Source organism: Ursus arctos, unplaced genomic scaffold (assembly GCF_023065955.2).
Source record: "Ursus arctos isolate Adak ecotype North America unplaced genomic scaffold, UrsArc2.0 scaffold_21, whole genome shotgun sequence".
NCBI lineage: Eukaryota > Metazoa > Chordata > Mammalia > Carnivora > Ursidae > Ursus > Ursus arctos.
Genome location: NW_026622886.1, coordinates 50,949,860 through 50,974,678, shown reverse-complemented (window position 1 = coordinate 50,974,678; position 24,819 = coordinate 50,949,860). Strand labels below are relative to the sequence as shown.

Sequence of the window (24,819 nt, the reverse complement as noted above, 5' to 3'; positions counted from 1 at the left end):
ATAGTGTGTATATACTTGCAAACACACATACACACACACACACACACACACACACACACGTATGTAAGTACATACATATGTAGGTACAATCATATGTATATATAATTTCATAACTAAAAATACTAATGCCATATGCTGTTTGAATAGATTATGCAGTGATAAATATCAACACAATATATCTGAAGCACATACATTTATGTAAGAAGTGATTTAGTCATTTCTTTGTGTTATATTGTGGGGAAAATACTACAAATCATTCTGTAATGATTTTGTGCTTAAATTCATATAAGGATGTTCCTGTAAGAACATTGAATCCAAATAACATAAATAATTGTATTCCTGAGAATTGATAAAAGTAAGGAGAGAGAAGAAATAAAACAATGAATTATCTATTGGTTCTCTGGGAAAAGTGTCGTGTGTATACTGTTAACCTTAAAAACAAAACAGTTGGTTATTTTACCAGAAAAAAATGAGTTTATTTGGGAATAACGAATGAGAATTACAGTTTGGTTCATGAAAGCTATAGGCAGATCCGACAAAGAAGAATGTTACTTTATGGAGAAGAAGGTGGAATCTTGAAGTTGTTTTGAACAAAAGTTCGTTGGAGAATAGCAAGAATTTAGGGTGATGATTATTTCTCATTGGCTGAGTTGCAGAGGTAGTCAATTTATCATAGGAGATGCAATGTTCCCTGTTGGGGCCTGTAAATAATGATTCTTTTCTGCCCTCCATTCTGCTGGTGAGGTCTGGAATTGACAGTTCTTCCTGTAATTGACACTGAGTGGTATGGCTACCCCCTTTCAGCTTCCTCTTCTAGCATCCCAAGTCCACTTCAGTGAGCTTTCCTACTTTTAATTTTCACAATATTTTACTTATAAATTATGGTCAGATCAATGTTTTTAAAAAAAGTATCTTTCTCACAATATCCTTAAGTGCTTGTTTCACCTGCTGGTTTCTTAAAGTGTAAATAAATGGATTCAGCATAGGAGCAACAGAGGTATTGAGCATAGCTACACCTTTTGTCAAAGCAACCCCTTCCTTTGCCAATGGTTTCACATACATGAAGATGGAGCTTCCATAAGAGATAGAAACAACTATCATATGGGAGGAGCAGGTTGAGAAGGCCTTTTTTCTTTGTTGAGCTGAAGGGGTTTTCAGAATTATTCTAAGGATGTAAGAGTAGGAGAGAATTACTAACGTCAAAGTGGACATAAGAGTAAGCACAGATAAAACAAAGCTCATGAGCTCTAGAGTACTTGTGTCTGTGCAAGAGATTTGCAGTAAAGGAGCAGAATCACAGGTGAAGTGGTCAATGACATTGGAGTCACAGAAATCCAGCTGCAGGCCCATGGCCAGTGCTGGGAAGATGACCAAGAAACCAGCCAGCCAAGAGCTGACTACAAGCTGGTAGCAGATCTTGTTACTCATGATGCTTGTATAATGTAGAGGCTTGCAGACAGCCACGTAACGATCATGGGACATACAGGCCAGAAGAAAACACTCTGTTGAGCCAAGAAAGATAAAGAAAAATAGCTGAGCTGCACAAGCATTGTAGGAAATAGAGTTGTCTCCAGTTAGGATGCTGATCAAAAATCTAGGATTCAGACAGAAGTAAATGAAATTTCTAAGAAGGAGAAATTTCTGAGGAAAAAATAGATGGGGGTCTTCAGGTGGGAATCCAGCAAGGTAAGAATGATGACGGTGAGATTTCCAGTAACACTCAGTACATATGTGAGAAATTGGAAGAAGAAAATTCTTTAAAAAGTTGGTGTCTTTCTAAATCAAGAAACAGACTGTTAACTACAGAGAACAATCTGATGGTTACCAGAGGGGAGGTGGAAGGGAAGATGGGTGAAACAGATGATGGGTATTAAGGAGTGCACTTGTTACGATGAGCACTGGCTGATGTATGGAACGGCTGGATCACTGTATAGTATACATGGAAATAATATGGCACTATATGTTAACTATATTGGAATTAAAATTTTAAAGAAAGGTATCTTTATATAAAAATTAACTTAGTGATTTTCACTTTATTATTTCAAGATTCCTAATAAAATAACTTTTAAAAATCTAGTTAATAGTTGAACATCAAAAATATGTTCACAAAATATTGTTAACAAAGTTCAGCAGTACTCTTATATAGAAATTAGATACAAACAGCTTACATATATATTTAGAACTATCTTGGACACCCACACCAGGAATATCCATCAAGTCGTTCTAAAGTATAAACATATCAATATTAAGGAAAGTATGTCATGTTCCACATATTTCAGTTAATTGGTAAAAATTACCATTTAAAATATTTTTACATTTTAATTTATCGAACTATTGAACACACACACACACACACACACACACACACACACACACATATGGTAATATATTCTATATATCGAGAGAGAGAAACACACCAAAGACTAATCACTGGTACATAATGATAAAATATAAGCTGAAACATTTAAAGATATATATAAAGCTGAAACATACAAAGATAAATAAACTGAGAATACTTACATATTATCAAAAGATTGATGGTCAGTGTGAAATATTGAATGCAAATTAATGTTTGTTAAATCAAAAGACAAGTGGTAGGCTAATGCTTCATGGAGAAATAACTGTTTTCCCTGTCTTCCCACAAAGCTGTATATTTTCCATAAAAACCTGATGTTTCATCTCAAAATATTTAATGGAACAATTTTCTCATGGAATCCTGAAATATCCCACCTGCCATCTTACTAGCAAATCTTCAGATAAATTCATAAAAGGAAAACAACTTAGAATTATTTTTGGATAAGCTATTCTGATATTTCACAGAGGGCCATTTCCATTTATTTTCCTGAGGAAAAAAGTAAACCTAGCACCTTTAATGTGCTTTGCTACAGATATATTTTTTTGCTTTGGAAAACATCCTTTGCGATAAATTCTTAATGACTTTTGGGAAAATAGTAATAGGGTACTGATGAATCATGCACAAGATCAACTTTGGTGAGTGTATTTAATTGGTTTATTTTAGGACCTGTGTCCCAGGAGAAGTCTAAGTAAATTATCCAGCAGGATGATGACCAGGTATTTGGGGGAGGAGGGAACCTTCACAAAAAAACCCCAACATTTTCTAATGTTCATATTCCTACGACCTCTGTTATCGTTTTTAACACTGTGGGGAATCAGTTTATGGTATGAAAGGCAAACTAGTAGAGACTATCGAGGAAAAGCACTTAGTTCCATTGCTTATAAAATAATTTTAGAATTATTGAAGACTTTTGAGATATATCATTCCAACTAAAATTTCCTCAGAGAATATTTCTTTTAGTTGAGCTAAACAGTTTACATATAGGGGCATCTGGGTGGCTCAATCATTTAAGTGTCTGACTCTTGATATCACTTCAGGTCTCGAACTCAGGGTCGTGAGTTTAAGCCCCATGTTGGGGTCCATGCTTGGTGTGGAGCCTACTTAAAAGAAAATGAAAATAAATAAATAACCAGTTTATATATAAAATTAGAAGCAACTCAGATTTCACCTTTACGCTTCTATGTTATTTTCAACATGTTAGTGTAAAACCCAAGACATATTTTATTATATAATGTGCACCAAAGCTATTCTTTGTTAATGAGCAAATTAGGCACAGTTCATTCTACTGTGAATAAATATAACACTAAAAAAACTTCTTTGAAATAGTATCTTCTTGTTAAAACATACTATATAAATGAAAACTGGGATATTTAAATTGCTTTTGTATAAGCAATAATTACTTCAAAACCAGATATTTAGTTAATAATTGGATTATTAGAGACTTTATCATCATTGTAGAGGCAAGTATAATTTAACAAAAGTGACAACATGGATATTTTCAATTTAAAGGAGTTGTTTCATGTGATATATTTAATTTTAAGCATTTTAGACCTAATTAGGAAATCTTCATTTTAAGCAATAGTTAACCAGTTGATATTAGCATAAACATTACCAGTGTCAGTTTTAATGGCTGAATATGGTTTCAGTTTATGGATATGCCATGAGGAATCAAATCCCTCTTTACTGAGCATTTAAAATTTTCCCAGGGGGCGCCTGGGTGGCTCATTCGGTTGTGTTGGATTCTTGGTTTCCACTCAAGTTGTGATCTCATGGGTCACAGGATTGAGCCCCCTGTCAGCAGGGAGTCTGCTTGAAGATTCTCTCCCTCTACCACTTCCCCTGCTCTCATAAATAAATAAATAAATAAATAAATAAATAAATAAATAAATGATTTGAAGAAACTTTTCCTGGTATAAGTAATATTAGAATGCGTAGAACACACATATGCATTTCAGCATTGTCGTCCTATTACCTTTCGAGTGTTAAGTTTCCACAAAAAGATTTACTGATCATAATTTTGCATACTTAAAATGTTCATACATATTTACATGTTTCTCTAGAGTAGTGGTGTTTATGTTTCATACTTTAATAAGAAGGGCTATTTTAACACAAACTCAGCATGCAAAAGATGAATACTTTCAACCCTTACCAGCGTGGTAGAGCGTAAATGCCCCTGTCCCCCCACCCTTGGATGCATATTTTTAATATATTTTTATATGTAGCTAAACACAGCATTGCCATATAATCTTGCAAATCCACTTCTGGAGGTATACCCACAATAATTGAAATCAGAAACTCAAAGAGATATGTTTATTGCAGCCTTATTTACAATAGCCAAAGTATGGTAGCAACCTCAGTGTCCATTGGTAGATGAATGGATAAAGAAATGTGGTGTACACATACAATGTAACAGTATGCAGAATTAAAAGGGAAGGAAATTAGATACATAAAACGCAGTATCAATGATCCTTGAAGATCTTATGCTAATTTTCATAAGCCAGACAGAAAAGAACAAATACTGTATAATTCCACTTATAATGAGGTACCTAGACCAGTCAAAATCATAGAAACAGAGAGTGGAATGGTGGTTGCCAGGGGCAGTGGGGAGGACATCTGCTGTATAACACTGTGCCTACAGTTGGCAATACTGTATTGTGCACTTAAAAATTTAAGAGAGTAGATCTCATGCTGTGTGTTCTCACCACAGTTCTGAAAAGGGGGCCCTTTGGCATTTTCCCCTGGGAAGCTCTACAAACAGCTGGACTACAGGGAAGAGGGAGGAAGCACTAAAGCATTTGTGCACCCCCAGGCAGCCCCCGGATTTATCTGGACAACCTTGAGGTATAAGCAACAGTAAGCAGGAGTGTCAGGGTCCTGAAGACTTTCAGCAAAAGTCATTTCTGGATACCTGCCAAGGAGTGCATATCAAGGGATTGAGAATAAGGCTGAGACGCAAGAAGGATGTGTGTGATTAGTTTAGGATGAGGATTGGCCGTCAGAAGACATTTTATGGTGATTAGGGAGGGATGCGGTTTCTCATCTTGGGGGAATAAACATACCATGACTCTCCTTTCTGGGTTTGATATTGTATGTGCTCCCTTAAAGTGCTCCTAGTTTTTGGCATGCATGCTTTGTTTGGAAAGCATAAATTAGTTTAGGAACCATGACCAGGAAAGGACCAAGCAGGTAGGCAGCATGGTGTATGGAAAATTAACTGAACTGGGATGTAGATCTCAATTTGTTCCGATTCACTGAGTCACCTTGGAGAATTCCCTTCCCTTTCTGGGTTTCACTTTCTTCATCTCACAATTGAGAAAGTTTACTTTATCAGGGGTACAAATGAATCTCATCTCGTAGGTCAACTCTTATGGTATTGGCAGCAAGTTGAGAAGGATTCTGAGGTCAGATCCTCACTCTTCGAGGCATAAGTAACATTAGAACTTATTTGCAATGATTTGCTATAGCTGCGGGAAAGGGAGGTTAGTGGCATGTCTCTTTCATTTGCTACCCCTGCAGGAGAATATATCTATAATCCCCTCTACATGGAAAATTCTATTATTCTAAACATTTTAATAGTTACCCTGATGCTTGAGGTTAGAAAATTATTTTTAACCCTTCTCAATCATTTTATGTGATACTCTGTATCAATTTTCTACAGAAATAGAGGATTACAGAATCTGTTTTTAGGTATCAAAACTCAAAACATGGATCAAGCACAGAGCCTAGTCATTCAATTTATTAAGGTTTTCAGGTCCTTCCACTGTGTGCTCTGGTAAGTAAACTTGGCCATACACTAATAAAGTACAGTGTGTGAATACACACACACACACACACACACACACACACACACACACACAAATACTTTACGTGAATGGCTTATTCATCTAAGGTTCACGAACCTAACAAGATATTAATAAAATGTTGGGAATTTTTAAAAGCACAGCACTTAGAACTTTGTATGTTTTTCCAGCAATTCCTTCCATAGTTAAAATACATATTCAGATTATCTGTTGCTTTATGAATACTTGCTAATTAATACTATATCCTAACAATTTAAAAATAGGAGTGTTTTTATATAATTGCTCATAGTACCATAATGCATTAGTATCTTGTAAGTATACAATTTTACTCTTTTTTCTGTACTTGGAATATTATAATCTTAAAATATTTACATTTGTCTCAAATTTTTATATTAGAATTACAGAAGTTTTTTTTAGTAATTTTAATTTGTATCAGCTTTACTGTTTATTTTAATTTCCTTATAATATTTATTTTCTTTGGTTTTCCACATACTGACTTTTTTGTTTTTTAGTTTTCAGGGTCCTGAATTTCATGTAATTCCAATATTTTTGTTACTACTAATTAAACAACGTGAGACTTAGAGTGATTGTTGGAAAACAGCGCAGGCAAGTGGATTGTCTTTGAACTCCCCTTATTCATCAGAGTACCAATAAAATATGTTCTCTGATCTTCATGGGCTTGTTAAATAGGTGTGTACAAACTCTGGATTGATTTTCAGTAACTTCATGGACTGATTTTTATGATTTCCCACCTCTAACTCTTTTCTGATATATGATATATCAAACAATTGATTAATTAAGGTCACTCCATGTGGTGTAAAAACAGGCATTCTGAGTAACCCAGTTTATAGCACTCATGGGAGGAGAACACCCTGCCCATCAGCTGCAGCCTCTCGAAATTCCAGTTTGTTGTTTAACAGGAGCTGTACAATCTGAAAAGACATAGACAAATATTTCTGATGGAGCAGAGTTGGTAGAAAAGTAACCAGACAGCTTGAAATAAATCATTTTCACAGTAGATGATGACTATTTATCAGCTTTTTTTCCCTATGCAGATTTTGAATATCTGATTCAATAGCATAGGGGAATAAGAGTGGGCAGGAGACAGAGCTAATTGCTAGAAGTAATCATAAAGCATGGTTTTCTAAGCCCTGAAGTTAGGTTCCATTCCATCCATTAACTGTGGAGTGCTGTGCATTGTATTTCTGATCATTTCTTTTCAAGTAGAATTTGGATTAGTTATCTAGATCTTGCTACTTTAGAAAGTGGAGAACAATGCTTAGTTAGAGTCATATCTCATGGTCTCCCTATGTTTGACATGCATGAGACGATGACCATATGGACCTAGGAAAACTACAGAAAAGACAAAAGGTAGAGAATATAGAAAAATACGTTTGAAAGAAGAAAAATGAAATAAAAAGGACCTCTAAAATGACTGAAGTCTTTGACCACTTTATTTATTTATTCATTAATTCATTCCTTCCTGCCTGCCTTCTTTCCTTCCTTCTTTCATTTATTCATTCATTTATTTATTTAGAGAGCCTGCATGCGAGTGGGCAGGGGTGGGGTGGGGAGGAAGAGCAAAGGGGGAGAGAGAATCTTAAGCAGACTCCACACCTGCATGGAGCCTGAAACAGGGCTTGATTTCATGACCCTAAGATCATGACTTGAGCCAAAATCAAGAGTCAGTTGCTTAACCCACTGAGCCATGCAGGTAGCCCTTGACCACTCTATTTAATTTGGTTTCTTCTCTCCTTTCCTTGAAGTATTTCATTTTTTTCCCCCACAGCATTTGTCATTTACTTAAGTACTAGGAATTTTACTTTTCTGTTATGTTGCTTGTTTAATGTGTGTGTCCCCTCCCTAGAAATAAGTGCTGCAATGACAGGAACTTTCGTATCCATGTGTGTACCTACCACCCAGAACAATGATTTGTATATATGTAAGGTTTATTTGTGGTTTTAGCTACGGGGTTCATAATTATTAGTGCTTGTTTGATAACAGTTTTTTGGTGAAGTCCTTAAGGGCCCGTTTCACCTGCTGATTCCGTACAGTGTAAATAAAGGGATTCAGCGTGGGAGCAACAGAGGTATTAGGTACAGCTACACCTTTGCTCAAAGCCACACCTTCTTTCACAGATGTGTTTACGTGCATGAAAATGCAACTCCCATAAGAAATGGAAACCACAATCATATGAGAGGCACAAGTGGAAAAGGCCTTTTTCCTCTGCTGGGCGGAAGGGACCTTCAGAATCGTTCTAAGGATGAGTGTATAAGAGAGTATCACCAAGGCCAAAGTTCCCATGAGTGTGAATACTGCTAACAAAAATGCCATGAGCTCTAGAAATGTTATGTCTGTGCAAGCAATGGATAGCATAGGAGAAGAGTCACAAGTAAAGTGATCAATAATATTGGAGTCACGGCAATCCAGCCGGAGGCCCGTCATCACAGGAGGAAAGATAATAAGGAAACCACCTGCAACAAAGTTGCAGACTTTGTTACTCATGATAGTTGTGTAACGTAGAGGTTTGCAGATAGCCACGTAACGATCATAGGACATTACCGCCAGAAGAAAAAACTCTGTTGATCCGAGAAGGAGTAAAAGAAATACTTGTGTCATGCAAGCATTATAAGAAATGGTTGTGTCTCCTGTAGCAATGCTGATCAGAAATCTAGGAATACAGGGGCGCCTGGGTGGCACAGCGGTTGGGCGTCTGCCTTCGGCTCAGGGCGTGATCCCGGCGTTGTGGGATCGAGCCCCACATCAGGCTCCTCTGCTATGAGCCTGCTTCTTCCTCTCCCACTTCCCTTGTTTGTGTTCCCTCTCTCGCTGGCTGTCTCTATCTCTGTCAGATAAATAAATAAAATCTTTAAAAAAAAAATCTAGGAATACAGACTGTTGTGAATGAAATTTCTAAGAAAGAGAAATTCCTGAGGAAGAAATACCTGGGAGTCTTCAAATGAACATTTGCTAGTGTTAACATGACGATGGTCTTGTTTCCACTTACACTCAATAAGTAGGTGATCTCCATGAAGAGGAATGTCACAGTGTGTAACTCTGGTCGTCGGTGAGTCCAGAACGAATTCTCTAAGTGATGTCTTATTTGGCATGACTAAACTCTGGATTCTGTAGCTCTGTAGATAAAAATAAGAGTGGAAGTCAGCTCTTGATAATTTCAAATATATTTGTAGTGCTCTTATTCTGCACAAAGAATGATAGAGCATGCATTCTCAAGAAGTGAAAAAATAATTATTCATTAGAATTGCAAACTCATATCAGAATTTGTTTAGTAGAGAAACATTAATCTGTTTTATTTTTAAAAACTGAGGTTTAAATATGTTTAATTTCCAGCTATATACTTTAATTACTTCCTTAACATACAGGATGTCTTTTTACAGTCATAAAAAAGAGAAATAATGATAAATACTTAGCTTACCTCATTGTGGAAGTAATTCGAGAAGATTAAACAAGTTATTGAAATATATACTATTTTTGAAAACTTAATGCCCATAAAATTCTATATTTTAATTTTGCCATTGAAAAACTTATTTTTGAGTCAGAATGCAATATTTTCTGTATAAGTCTTGTTTTATATTTATAGTAAAAAATCAAACAGAAAATACTGTATTTATGGGGAATTCACTGAAATCCATTCCCTTTAGCCTTTATATAAAATTGACCCTGTTTGCTACTCTTTGACTAAAGTTGGCACAAACAATGACAACCCTTATTAAAACAAACAAATAAACAAACAAGGTCATAGTATAAAAGGGCTGTTTAAATTGGACTTTTTAAATATAGTCAATTATATAAACAGTGAAAGAAATCAGATTATTCCCTCTAAGATTAATTATTTCAGACAGTTGTTGCATGACAGCTTTTGTCAAACTCCGCTTTCAAAAATAATAATCTGATAGTTTTCTTGTTTATTAAACTGTAGTTTTCGAGGATGTCATAGAGAAAAGAAGTATATTGGAACAGAGATAATAGTAATTAATAATCATACAACAAATCTAAAAGTTTTATTATTGTTATTATCATTAGTATTAATATTATGGCAAAGATCTAAACAGCTTTATTTTGTGCCCCAGCATGCTTCTGGTAGGTCTATCTAAGAGACTCACTCTGCAGATGAGGAACCTGAGGTACACAGTGGTTCTGTAACTTGCCCAAGGTCGTGTAAACAGTGTATGTAGATAGGTTACTTCCATGTCTTCGACTGCACCATTCCCAGTGCTTAACACAAATTCTGATTCAATTTTATTTGATGAATTAAAGAACAAATTAATGATTGAATAATGTATATGAATACCAGGTTAAAAATGCCCTCAAAAATCCAGAGATTTCTTTGGCTGTATGGGTTCATCTCTGCATTCATGCATTGATTATTCTGAACTAGTCAATCCGGATAGATAAACAGACAGTGTGTGTCAACAAAGCGGGAGCTTTAGGTAATGAGAGTTTTGGAATCCCAGTGAGGTAGATACTTAATAAATACTAAATAAAGATATTTACCGATGTAGTTCAGCATGGGGTGCTTCTACCAGTACAGCAGTCTTCCCTTATCCATGGTTTTGTTTTCCACGGTTTCAGTTACCCACCTTCAACTGCAGTCTCGAGGCAGAAGGCCCTCCTTCTGACCTTCATCAGAAGGTCATTAGTAGGACTTCTGAGTGGCTCAGTCGTTTAAGTGTCTGCCTTCAGCTCGAGTCATGATCCTGGGGTCCTGGGATCGAGCCCCACATCAGGCTCCTTGCTCAGCGGGAGGTCTGCTTCTCCCTCTCCCTCCACTGCTCCCCCTGCTTCTGCTCTCTCTGCCAAATAAATAAATACAATCTTTAAAAAAAAAAAAGGTCAGTAGTAGCCTAATGCTACGTCACATGGGTATCTTCACCTCACTTCATCTCATTTAAGGATTTAATCATCTCACCTCATGAAGAGAAGAAGGGTGAATATACTACAATAAGATATGTTGAGAGAGAGACCGTACTCACATATTTTTACAATACATTGTTATAATTGCTTTGTTTTATTGTTGTTATTGATCACTTACTGTGCCTAATTTATAAATTAAACTTTATCGTAGGCATGTATGTGTGTATGGAAAAAACAGTCTATATAGGGTTCAGTACTATTCATAGTTTCAGAAATCCACTGGGGTCTTGAAACACATGCCCTACAAATAAGGGGGCTTCTGTGCTAGAAAGAGAGAAACCAGATTGGCAATAATGTAGTAAACTATGAGGATAGTCTAATTTAATAACAAAATCAAAGTATGAAATGTCAGGAATGTGCAGATGAGAATAACATGGGGTTATCCTGCAGCTGGTGTGACGATGGGTGGTCATACAAGATTAGGTCAGGCTAAAAGAAAAAATGCTACCTGACTTCTTCCTAAACAAGTGTGATACATTTATGAGCTCAGCTATGCCAAATTTAAGAAGCTATAGGAAGAGAAAATAATGGAAGAATTAACAAGATACTTTCATGACACATTTCAAAGAGAGTAGTTGTTAGAGTTCTATGATTTGTAAAGATAAATTAACAATGTCAATTAACATGAAACATACTCACTTTATGATAGTCCTTGATGGATCCAAGTCATAGTTTAAATTTAGATATTTTTCTGATTATGCGTAATAAGAGAAGCACAATGTTTTAGATAGAAAAATGTTCCTTCATTTTTACATTTATAAACTTGATTCACATTTGTGCACTCATTATTTAAAATTTAAAGATTTTGTTCAGATTCCCTTTTGTTACAATCCATGCATTTCTCGATCAAATATCCAGTCTGTGAGGATGAGAAAATCCAATGAGCATACTTTCAAAAATATTTTGTTTTGGAATTTAAATGTCATGTGTTTCATGATTTTTCTGATACTGCTCAGTGATATAAGTTTTCCAGAAAACTTTTCTCCAAAAGAAGCAAGACAAATTTTATGTGTTTTTGAGTATATATCATTATTGGAGAGTTTGTTTTTGAGGGAAACCTAACAGAAACATCTCTGGAGACAGAAAAATAGTGCATCTCAAATATAATTAATTTTGACAATACTTTTTAGTTGGGTTCCCTTGGGAGCCATTATATATTGGAGGAATATAGAATTCTACCTATAATATTAGACTTTGAATGAAGTAAAAGGAAATACTGATGAAAAAAGTATCTCTTTCTTGATTATTTCTTAAATTATCTTTCTGATTCTTATTTTAAAAGAAAAGGTATTCTCATTGATGCTCCTAGAAAAAAATCCCAACAGTACAAACAGGATGAAGTATTTTTTTTTACAGTACAGTTGAGGTTCTCTTTGGAGAAGACCGTGCATTTTTAGTTGTTGAATTAGCAGATTATTAAATTTCTTAAAATAAATATTTGCATACTTGAATTTTGATGGAATAGGTAAAATGTGGGACCCAATAATGGGTATTTTAGTTTAATTTTAGGTCACTAGCTAATGGATTCCAGGCTTTGATTAATGGTGTCATGGGAATGTTAGACCATGTGGTCTGTGCCCCACTCTGAAATCAAAGCTAAAACACTAGTTGTTACTTTGCATAAAAGGGAGCATTTGTAAGACCAGAAGTAATGATTATGGTAAACTGTCTCATATCAATAATGGTAAAGACAAGATAAAACCTAAAAGGCCATCTTGAGATTTTACTTCACTTTTACACCAATATCAGCCAGGAAACCCTGACCTTTAAGCAGTGGATATACTCAGTGATAGTCAACTGAATTTGAATTTTTTTGCTTTCCTTCTTTGTCTTTGCCTTTCTTTCCTTCTTTCTTTCTTTTTCTTTTTCTTTCTTTCTTTCTTTCTTTCTTTCTTTCTTTCTTTCTTTCTCTTTCTTTCTTTCTTTCTTTCTTTCTTTCTTTCTTTCTTTCTTTCATTTGAGTTACATCTAAAAAAAAAAAGCCACAAAACTGAATGTCTTTAAAAAATCCATTTGGAAAGAATACTTTTGTCCATTATCTTAAAGTCTTAATAAATGATTCATAAAAGGAAAAGAAGAAGACATAGGAAAAAGTCCTTGACATTGGTATTGACAATGATTTTTTGAATATGACACCAAAAGCATAAGCAACAAAAGCAAAATAAACAAATGGGACTATATCAAATTAAAAATCTTTGCACAGCAAAAGAAGCAATCACCAACATGAAAAGGCAACCTGTGGAATGGGAGAAAATATTTGCAAATCATATATCTGATAAGGAGTTAATATCCAAAATAAATAAAGAACACCTACAACTCTATAGCAAACAAAGAAACAATCCAATTAAAAACAGGAAGACAAACTGAATAGATATTTTTCTAAAGAAGACCTACAAATAACCAACAGGTTCATGAAAAGGTGCTCAACAGTACCAATCATAGGAAAATGGAAATCAAAACTGCAGTGAGATCACATATTTGTTAGAAGAGCTATTTTCAAAAATACAAGAAATAACAAGTGTTGGAGAGGATATAGAGAAAAGGGCACACTTGTGCACTATTGGTGTGAATGTAAATTGGTGCAGCCACTATGGAAAACCATATGGAGGGTCTTCAGAAAACTAAAAAGAACTACCCTATGATCCAGCAATTTTACTTTTGGGTATTCATCTGGAGGACATAAAAACATTAACTTGAAAAGATGTCTGCACTCCCATGTTTATTGCAGCATTATTGATAATAACTAAGACATAATAGCAATCTAAGAGTCCATGGATGGATGAATGGATAAAGAAAATGTGATATATATATGGAATGGAATATTACTCAACTATAATAAAGAAATCATGCCGTTTGCAACAATATGGATGCACCTTGAGTGCATTGTGCTAAGTTATATGTCAGACAGAAGAAGACAAATACAGTATGATCTCACGTATATGTGGGAATCTCAACTACAAAACAAAACAAACTCATAGATATAGAGAGCAGATTGATGATTGCCAGTGGCAGGGGATAGAAATGTGGGTAATGGGTGAAGGTGGTCAAAAGGTACAAACTCCCAGTTATAAGATAAACACATCCTGGGAATATAATGTATAGCATAGTGACTATGGTGGCTGAACCACATAACCATTGTAGGGAATGGTTCTATCCTCTGTCACAGGGGTAACAAAGAATCTGACAGGCAGACAGACTTGAATTATATTTTTAGAAATGAGAAGTTCTGAGAGAAGTACGTTTAAGTCTGCAGGTAGAGATCTGAAAGGGTGATTGTTTGTGATAATAATCAGGTTCCCAGTCACACTTAGCACACTTAGCATGTAGGTAACAAGAAGATATATGAGAACTACAACTTGTCACCCTGGGTGATTTGTCAACTCAGGAAGAATAAACTCTGTTACTTCTGTGTAATTTCTTATTACTTTCCTTCTTTATTACTGTATTCTTTATTTTAGCTGTAAATTAGGTGAAGAAATAAGAAAGCTATGACACCAGTAAACAAAATATTCACACACTTAAAAAAATCATTGTTGTCTTTTTCTCTCAGAGAAAAAATGATTTTGTGGTATATAGAAACTAAATATTTCAAAAACTCTATTATTTATTACATCATATATTAATTTACTATTCCTACATTAACTCATTGTATTCTCATATATTTCAGTATAAAGCTCTTCTGAAAATGCAATATCTACCCTCAAAAAGAAAAATAATAATGTACAATGGAATATTACTCAGCCACAAAAAAATGAAATCTTGCTATTTGTGACAATGTGGTTGGACCTAGTGAGTATTATGCTAAGTGAATTAAATCAGACAAATGAGAAAGACAAATATCATATGATTCCACTCATAAGTGAAATCTAAAAACAACAACAACAACAACAACAAATGAATAAACAAACAAAAAACAGAATCAGATCTATAAGTATGGAGAACAAACTGCTGGTTGCCAGAGGGGGAGGGCTGGAGGGCTGGGCTAAATGGGTGAGGAGAGAAGGAGAGACAGCCTTTCAGTTATGGAATGAATAAGTCAAAAATCACAGCAGAAGGAATGCAGTTAATGATTGTAATAGCAATGTAATGGGACAGATGGTAGCTACACTTCTGGAAAACAAAGCGTAATGTATAAACTTGTCACATCACTAAGTTATGTGAAATTAGTGTAACATTGTGTGTCAACTATACTCAAAATATTTGATAAAAAAGTAATTATCAAAACAAAAAATATAGAAATAAAAAATGTTGGATATAATTTATCTATAACATATTTAAAAAATATCTTTCTGACTTGTATGTCTTACCTATTTGACTCTTTCTTCTATAGTAAACAAACAACACACCTTAGCACATGCTAACAGCTTCTCTCACAAACATATATAGGGTCTTATAAAAGTATTTTCCCTTAGGATGGTTCTATTCTCTCACACCTCTGCTTTGAAAGATGCAGATAAAATAATCTTAATTCTCTGGTGGAAACAGTTTTCCAAACACTGTGAAAGGAAATTTTATCTGCCTACCTATCTATTATCAATCAATCAATCAATCTATCTATCTATCATCTATCAATCATCTATCTATCTATCTATCATCTATCATCTATCTATCATCTATCTATCATCTATCTGTATATGTTATTGGAAAGAAATAATCCTAGGGGAGAAATGCTCAAAATTGATTCAATAAAATGTCAACAAGAAAGTTCAAGAAACCATTATTCTATCCAAGTTTTTATTTAAATTCTGTTAGTTAACATACAGTACAATATTAGTTTCAGATGTAGAATTTAGTGATTCATCATTTACATACAATGCCTGGTTCTCATCACCAGTGCCCTCCTTAATCCCCATCACCCATTTAACCCAGCCTTCCACCCACCACCCCTCTGGTAACCATCAGTTTGTTCTCTATAGTCTGTTTCTTGATTTGCCTCTCTTTCTCTCCTCAACATGTTTGTTTTGTTTCTTAAATTCCACATATGAGTGAAATCATATGATGTCTTTCTCCAAGTTATTTTGCATAGCATAATACTCCCTAGCTCAATCCACATCATTGCAAATGGCAAGATTTCATTCTTTTTGATGGCTGAGGAATATTCCATTGTATATCTATACCACTCTTTATCCATTCTTCAGTTGGTGGACATCTTGGCTCTCTCCATAATTTGGCTATTGTTGATAATGCTGCAGTAAACATTGAGGGGCACGTATCTCTTTGAATTAGTATTTTTGTATCCTTAAGGAACCATTATTCTAGATTTATGGAAGAACTAAAAAAAGAGTATATGTCATGGAGTATTTATAGATTTTTTTCTATAATCTGACTTCTCTGGGCTAGTATATATTAAAAGTAATTATAACCCCAAAAGGCAGAATAGTTCAGTAGCTAACACAATGTGGTTTTGAAGCCTGCCTCAGCTACCTGAAAACTGATTCTTTAAGCTATGTGTGAGACAGTTTCACTGTTGGCTCCACAATAGAAATATTCCTCAGGGGCTAACTTGATATAATTATACTTGACTCTATAAGATAGAGAATTATTGAACAGTGCCCTTCAAAATGATCTTAAAATCTGTGAGCTGGTTGGAAATAAAGTAACTATGATGTCTATGTAATTTAAATTCTTTTTTTTTTCATCAATAAGGAATTCAAAGACATGTCTGAATAAGAGGGTGATGGTGTAGCCATAGCATGTACCATTTTATGAGGTTGTACATGGCTAGTAGAGTGGTTTCTTGCATTTAGGAAGATAGGATTAAATACAGGATTTTAAAAAGAGCTTCATTTTGCAATAATTTCAGATTTAGAAAACTTGCAAAAATAGTACAGAATTTGTTTCTATATTTTGCTCAGCTTCCTCTAAGTGCAGTGTCTTATGCAACCATGGAATATTATCAAAACTAAGAAATTAGCTTTGGTACAATACAAATAATTGAAGGACAGATTTTATTTGGATTCTCACCAGTTTTTCTGTCCATGTTCTTTACTTGCTGAGGATCAAATCCTGAATCTTCATAGTATTAGAGATCACGTTCCTTAGTTTTCTCCAGTGTGTGAAATTTCCTGTCTTTCCTTGTTTTTCATGACCTTAATATATTTGAAGAGTACTGATCAGTACTCTATTTTATAGAAAGGTTCCCAATTTTGTTTGTCTGCTGTTTTCTCCTGATTATATCAAGGTTATACATTTTGTGGAGAATGCCATAGAGATAGTATGCCCTTTTCAGTGTATTGTATCAGGGAGTATATGATATCTACATCTTATTACTGATGTTAACTTTGTTAACTTGGTTAATGGGTATCTTCCCGGTCTCTCCATCATAAAGTTCCCCTTTGAAATTATCAAGTATATTGGTGGAGATACTTTGATATATGTTGGTATGGTTGTAAATTGTGGCAGAGGGATAGCATTCTATAATCTTATGATTAAATCTCAGTCTTTAGTGAGCCTGTGTTCCTAAGCCTTCATAAGTGTTTCTCACAAAATCTTTTCCCTTGGAGTGTCGGCCTTTGTGTGAAGAATATCCTGGGATTTTTTTCAGAATAGTTACTCTTCCATATCTTTGCCTGAGTCAAGAGATCTTTCCTGGTTCTTCAACTTGAGGAACCACTCAGTGCCCAGGAATTTGCCAAAATTACTATTATTAGTGTTCCTACCTATATATGGTTCCTGTGACTTATGCTCTGTGAAATTAGATATCAACTGGGACTCTGGATTTTCCTGTGTCTCTAGATTTCAGGGTGCCATTGCTCTGCAACTTCACTTCTACCATGGGTTCAAGTAAGGTTATTGACCTTTATAAGGCAGAAGTGATGACTTTCAAACTCTAAAAGATGGAGCTGAAACAAGAAGTCAATAGGATTTTCTATAAAGGTGCTTATGTTGTCTGCATAAATAAAATCTGTTTTGCTTCTTCCTGTTAGTCTGAATGCTTTTTCCCTTTTTAAAACTTCATTATATAAATTAGAATCTACCATATAATACATATTTTTTAAAGATTTACTTACTTACTTACTTTCTTACTTACTTATTTTAGAGAGACAGCATGGGGTGGAGGGGCAGAGGGAGAGGGAGTCAGATAATCTCAGGGAGACTCCCCGCTGAGTGTGGAGCCTGATGCAAGGCTTGATCTCATGACCTTGAGATCATGACCTGAGCCAAAACCAAGAGTCTGACATTCAACCAATTGAGCCACCCAGGTGCCCCAGAATCTAATGTATAATATTAAATAGATGTATCAAGAGTGACCGTCCTGGCCTTATTCTTTTTCTTAGCATCAGATTGTTCAGACTTCCACAATGAATTAAGACGTTAGCTGTAGTTTAATTATTTTTTTTTCTTTCTTTTTCTTTTTTTTTAAGTATATTTTGGATGTCCTTTTTGATATTTGCCACTTATTAAATCAATTCATTGAGTGTTTTTTGTTTTTGTTTCTTTTACAGTGTAATATTAGTTTCAGGTGTACAATTTGGTGATCCAACACTTACATACAACACCCAGTGCTCATCACAAGTGCATTCTTTTTTTTTTTTAAAGATTTTATTTATTTATTTGACAGAGATAGAGACAGCCCACGAGAGAGGGAACACAAGCAGGGGGAGTGGGAGAGGAAGAAGCAGGCTCCCAGCGGAGGAGCCTGATGTGGGGCTCGATCCCATAACGCCAGGATCACGCCCTGAGCCGAAGGCAGACGCTTAACTGCTGTGCCACCCAGGCGCCCCCACAAGTGCATTCTGAGAGTTTTTATTTGATATGCTTTTTGGACATTTTTCTGCAACTATTAAGAAAAACTTCACTTGATCAAAATTAATTAAACTTTTTACATATTTCTAGATTTATTTGCCATTATTTTAAATATTTGCAGCTTGTTCACAAGTGAAATTTGTTACCATATTTTCCTAATAATATCTATTTCCTGATTTTGCTCTCTGGATAATTCTATTCTCATAGGATAAGTTGGATAGTATTCCCTACTGCAATATATTCTGGGACAGTTGTGTACAATTATTAGCATTGCTTCCTTAAATATTTTGTAGCAACCACTGGTGAATGTGGAATTTACTTTGTGAGATATTTCTTAATTATAAGTTCAATTTCTACACTAGATATAGACCTGTCATCAATTTTCTTTCTTGAATGGGATTTATTGTTTTTTTCTTGAACAGAATTTTGTTGTTTTTCCATTTCTTTATGTTTTTTAATTAATTGACATAAAGTTGTTCAAAAACCTCCATATTATTTGCTCAGTAACTGTAGAATATCAGTGATAAGACTTGGTCTTCTCTGATAATGGTAATTTGTATCTACTCTGTATTTTTCTCATCAATCTGGCTAAAAATTTATCAATTTTGATGATATTTTCAAGAAATCAGATTTGGTTTTATTGATATTTTCTTATTTTTCTGTTTTCTATTTCACTGATTTCCACATTGGTCTTTATTACTCCCTTTCATCTGGTTACTCTGAGTTAAATTTGCTTTACTATGTTGATAGCTGATTGAGGTGGAAGCTGAGGTCATTGATCTGAGGATTTTCTTCTTTCCTAATTTTAGAGTCTTAAGTTTCTTTAGCTGCATCCCACAAATTTTGTTATGTTGTAATTTTATGTTTATTTTGTTCACATGGCATTTTAATTTTTCTTTGATTTCCTTCAACCCAGGGATTATATATATCTTAGTTTGCAAATATTAGTGGATTTTTCCAGATATCTTTCCATAATGATTTGTAAGTTTATTACATAGTGTTCAGTAACATACTAGGCATGACTTGAATGTTGTGAACTTATTGAGACTCTTTAGTCACTCAGGTTATGATCTATTATGATAATGTTTTGTGTAATACTGGAAAGAGTAAGTATTCTGTCGATGTTGGATGGAATGTTCTGAAAATCTCAATAAGGTCAATTTGGTTGATAAGATTGTTCAACTCTTCCACATCTTTATTGTTTTTTTTTTCAACCTTCTATATTAATTATTGAGTGTACTGAAACTTCTGACTATAATTGTGCATTTGAGTGCTGCATTGTTAAATTTAACTGCATTTGTTAAATTGTGGTTGATATGCAAACAGATTAGTTATGGAGATGAGTTTGGTAAAAATAAATGAAATCATTCTGTGAAAATCAGTTTTGCACATAGAATTTCCAATTAAGTTTATTGAATGTTTTATTATTATTTGTAAATTATATTAGTAACATTTATGTCTGTGTATTGTTTTCTGATCATTGGTTTTAAACACTAGCTAGCACACTAGTTCTCTCTGCCTGTATGCATTGAAGCATCAGGACTTTATTGAACACCACACTGTCTGAGTCGTACCTGCATCAATAGATGCAAAGCACGTATTTACATTTACATAGAATCTCCAAAGCAACAACTGGAAAAATGAAAAGCTTTGTAAAGCAAAGAAAGAAATAAGAACATAATTCTGGAGTAGGTGGAAAATTCACATCTATGATGCCTAAGAAGAGAGTCCACTGTACTTCCCAGTTCTAACTGTGGACCCTACAAACTGAGGGCTTCAGAGGGATGGGGGGGGGATTGGGATAGGCTGGTGATGGGTAGTAAGGAGGGCACATATTGCATGGTGCACTGGGTGTTATATGCAAATAATGAATCATGGAACATTGCATCAAAAACTGGGGATGTACTGTATGGTGACTAATATAAAAAATAAAAATTATTTTAAAAAGTTAATATCAAATTGAGTGAAACACTTTTTACAAGCAGATATAGTAAATATTTTTGCTGAGACACAGTTGGAAATATCACAGATGTTTTAGACATTCATGCTCTCAGAATTTAATTTTCACCTGTTTTTGATTATGTGTTACCCTGTTTCTGTAAACACTTATCAGAAGAACTTTTTACAGTGAGAAAAGAGAACCAAAGCACTGAGAATTCAAATAAATATTAAGGAAAAATGTTCTGATGGTAAGTTAAATGATTTCATGCATTGCTTGTGGGAGAGGACAGGAAAGAAGCAAGTGGACAAATACTATATTAAGTTTTATTCTTGTAACCGTAGAGCAATAATTAAGAACTTCTTATAAGAAAGATTTATGTCAAGTTTTAGATAGTGCAAACATGCTTAAATCCACACCCTCCAATGTCCATAAAAATTCTGAAAGATGTATTTTCCATTTTTAAGATAATGAAACCATACGAATACTAGAAAACATTATAGGGTGCCATCAGTGTGCCAGAAATTTTGAGAACTACCTGGGAGATAGAAAACACATGGTTTTAATTTCCAAAAAAATAAAAAATAAAAAAAGGAAATTGGATCACAGGAAACCAGGTTCTTTCCAAGGGAGTGTCAGATAAGCTCCAGCTCAGCATCAGCAAATTAAAAGAAAGTAATGGGCTGTGGAATAATCATCAGTGTAGTTCACTCAAAATGCTTGTGGTGAAAATATAGGGATTTTACAGAAATGGCAATGCCATACTTGTAGTAAATTTGGAATTTAGTCCGGAAAAGACATTAAACAAGATATGTTATAATATTAAAGGATAAAATTCACCATGAAGATATAACGCCTATGTCCCAAATAGCACAGATCAACATTTTTAATATAAAAACCCTAGGAGATACAAGGACAAATAAAAGCACACTAGAGGTAGGAGACTTTACCTCACAGATGAAATTACATTAATACTCAATGCTCGTGCACTGGGAGAAATAACTTTTTAGAATTACTTAGAATTTTATCTAGACTTTGATTAGTGTGCAAAGAGAAAATTCTTTCAATGATTGTTAAAACTAAATTCTGGCATTCTTGTTAAGTGTTATCCTCACTTACGTGACATCAAATCACTCACGCTTAGAAAATTTTCAGAGCATGTAAATGTAAAAAGAAAGTTGAACTGAGTGAGGCCAAAATAGAATAAATGGAGAATAAGAGCTGAAGGAAAGGAAGTTGAATATCATAGTGGTTGGAGAAATATAACAATGTTAACATTGTGTTAGACATAGGTTCCATTTAAAATTGAGGTAATGTATTTCTTTATGATTACAATTTATTTGAGAAGCATCTGTTGGCTAAGTTCTTAAAGGACTGCTTTACCTGCTGGTTCCTTAGGGAGTAAATAAAAGGATTTAGCATTGGGGCAACAGAGGTATTGAGCACAGCTATACCCTTGGTCAGAGCCACTCCTTCTTTTGCTGAAGTTTTGACATACATGAAAATGCAACTTCCATAAGAAATAGAGACAACAATCATGTGTGAGGAACAAGTGGAAAAGGCCTTTTTCCTTTGCTCGGCAGAGGGGATTCTCAGAATTGTTTTAAGGATGAATACATAGGAAAGAACCACTAATACTAAGGTTACCATGAGCGTGAATACTGCCAGGAAGAATCCCATGAGTTCTAGGAATGCTGTGTCTGTGCAGGAGATCAATAGCATAGGAGAAGAGTCACATGTGAAGTGATCAATGATGTTGGAGTCACAGAAATCCAGTTGAAGTCCCATGATCACAGGTGGAAAAATAATGAGAAATCCAGCCAGCCAAGAGCTAATTACAAGCTGGTTGCAGACTCTGCTGTTCATTATTGTTGTGTAATGCAATGGCTTACAGATAGCTACGTACCGATCATAAGACATAGCAGTCAAAAGAAAAAATTCTGTTGAACCAAAGAGTATGAAGAAAAACACCTGTGCCATGCAAGATTTATAGGAAATGGTCATATCTCCTGTTATAATGCTCACCAGAAATCTAGGAATACAAACTGTTGTGAATGAGATTTCTAGAAAAGAGAAATTCCTAAGGAAGAAATACATGGGAGTTTTAAGGTGAGGATCTATCAGAGTGAGGGTAATAATTGTCAGGTTTCCAGTTATACTCAGTATATAAGTGAAAAATAGAAATAGAAAAATCAAAATATTTAGCTCTGGGTCATCTGTTAATCTCAGAAGAATGAACTCTTTCACAGATGTTTGATTTTTCATTTCTTATTGCTGACTTCTTCCAGGTCTGTAAATGCAAACAAGAAACAATAATTTTTGTGAGTCCAGGATTATTTTTTTATCACTTCTGCTGGCTTAAGAAATATATAAGACATAAAATGGACCAATAAATTAGCCACCAAATTGTACTAAATTCTGAAAATATATATGAGCCAGGACAAAGAAACTTATACCCAGTATTTCCTTATAGACCCTAGCCATGTAACATTGAGTGAGTCACTTGATAGATCTAATAAACACATCTGTATATGAAAAATATGCTTATCAATTTTTTATTTTCTTTTAAAATTTCATCATATGTGTAAGAAAACTATAAAATATATTATTTTATTTCTATTAAAATATTTTATTAATGACCACATGTTCTAATGAGTTTTCTTAAAATAAAACATTTGAAGTTTGCTTTTTAAAATAGTTTCTACAATTTTTTCAAGATGTTTCATGCCAGTCCTGCCTAAACAGAGAATTAATAACTTAACAAAAGAATCAGTGTTATAAAATCTGAAATTTATATTATCTTAAACAAACTAAGAATTAAAACTTTTCCTTTCTGAATTAAATAATAATCTTTTACTTTGTAGAAGATAGTCAAACAGACAAATTTAAGTGATTTAAGTTACAAATTGATTAGAAAATGGAAAAATTAATGAGGTAAGAAGTGAAAAATATACTTACAGTTATACAATCCTATGTAGTAACAATTTGACTTCTCAAATCCAAATGTTCTGTTGCCTTACTTTAATTGAGTGTCAGTGTTTGAGGCTTTACTTTACTTTTGGGACATTTTATAGACTTCACAATTTGTTTCTCCCTTTAATTTCATTATGCAAGAACATATGTCTGTAGGTAGAATTTGGCAGGATGATCCTGGTTGCATAGAGAAAGATGAAACACACTGAAGAATAAGTTTAGGAGAAAGCTTATTCCTGAAGTTGGGAGACCCTGATAGAAAGTTGACACAGCCCCAGTTGCTGGTAGAAGGTGGCATCAAAGTATTCAAGAGGTTCTGTAACACAGTGGAAACAGGTTTATGGACTGTTCCATGTCGTCAATCCACGTTTAGTATGAAAGGCTGAGACTCAAATGGTCTTGCAAAAATTTTTCATTGGGCAGCAGTATCTCTGGCACTAACTCTTTGTTTAGGAGTAAAGCTAGAAGTGTGGAGAGGGTAGGCCAGCAGCAAAATGGACCTCTGCCCTAAATTTCTACCTGGTAACACGGCAGAACTAGAGACTATAGTTTCCTGGAATGTGGGTAAGACTCTCAAAATAAATACAAAGTAAGAGAAAGAGAAAAATGTGAGATCGAGGCACTAGTTATGTGAAAATAGGCAAATAGAGGTGACAAAGCTGTATATTTTGCTGGTTAACTAAGTGAAACTCTTAGTTCAAAAGAAGGAGAGGCTCAAGCCATGAGTGAGAATCAAGAAATAACAGGTGGGCACGTATTGCATGGAGCACTGGGTGTTATACGCAAACAATGAATCATGGGACACCACATCAAAAGCTAATGATGTGCTGAATGGTGACCAACATAACATAATAATAAATTTAAGGGAAAAAAAAGGAATAACAGGTACAGGAAAGAGGTGAGCTGCATAGGAATGAATAAAAATTTGTGAGAAAGAAAATCCTTGAAATGGAAGGAACTATCCCAAGTTGCACAATCCCAGAACAGCCATTTAGTATCACTTATTTTCCAAAATTTCCATGAAAATAACAATATCCTAACCATAGATGCTAGGAAGATCTACTAATATA

General features: G+C 34.5%; 2 protein-coding genes and 1 pseudogene across 2 annotated transcripts; all 3 read right to left on the bottom strand.

Annotated features, from left to right (window-relative positions):
* Positions 1 to 885: 885 nt before the first annotated feature.
* On the bottom strand, positions 886 to 4,369 carry LOC125282655 (olfactory receptor 6C76-like). Its single transcript, XM_048218114.2, is given in 3 exon segments — positions 886 to 1,604; positions 1,607 to 1,755; positions 4,329 to 4,369. Coding segments are annotated over 3 exon segments (909 nt in total).
* A 3,770-nt stretch (positions 4,370 to 8,139) lies between these two features.
* Positions 8,140 to 9,266, bottom strand: LOC125282654 (olfactory receptor 6C65-like; annotated as a pseudogene).
* Positions 9,267 to 22,105: 12,839 nt separating this feature from the next.
* LOC125282627 (olfactory receptor 6C76-like) lies at positions 22,106 to 23,041 on the bottom strand. Its single transcript, XM_048217997.1, has one exon. The coding sequence runs from the start codon at positions 23,039 to 23,041 to the stop codon at positions 22,106 to 22,108; it is 936 nt and encodes a 311-aa protein (XP_048073954.1).
* Between the last annotated feature and the right edge of the window lie 1,778 nt (positions 23,042 to 24,819).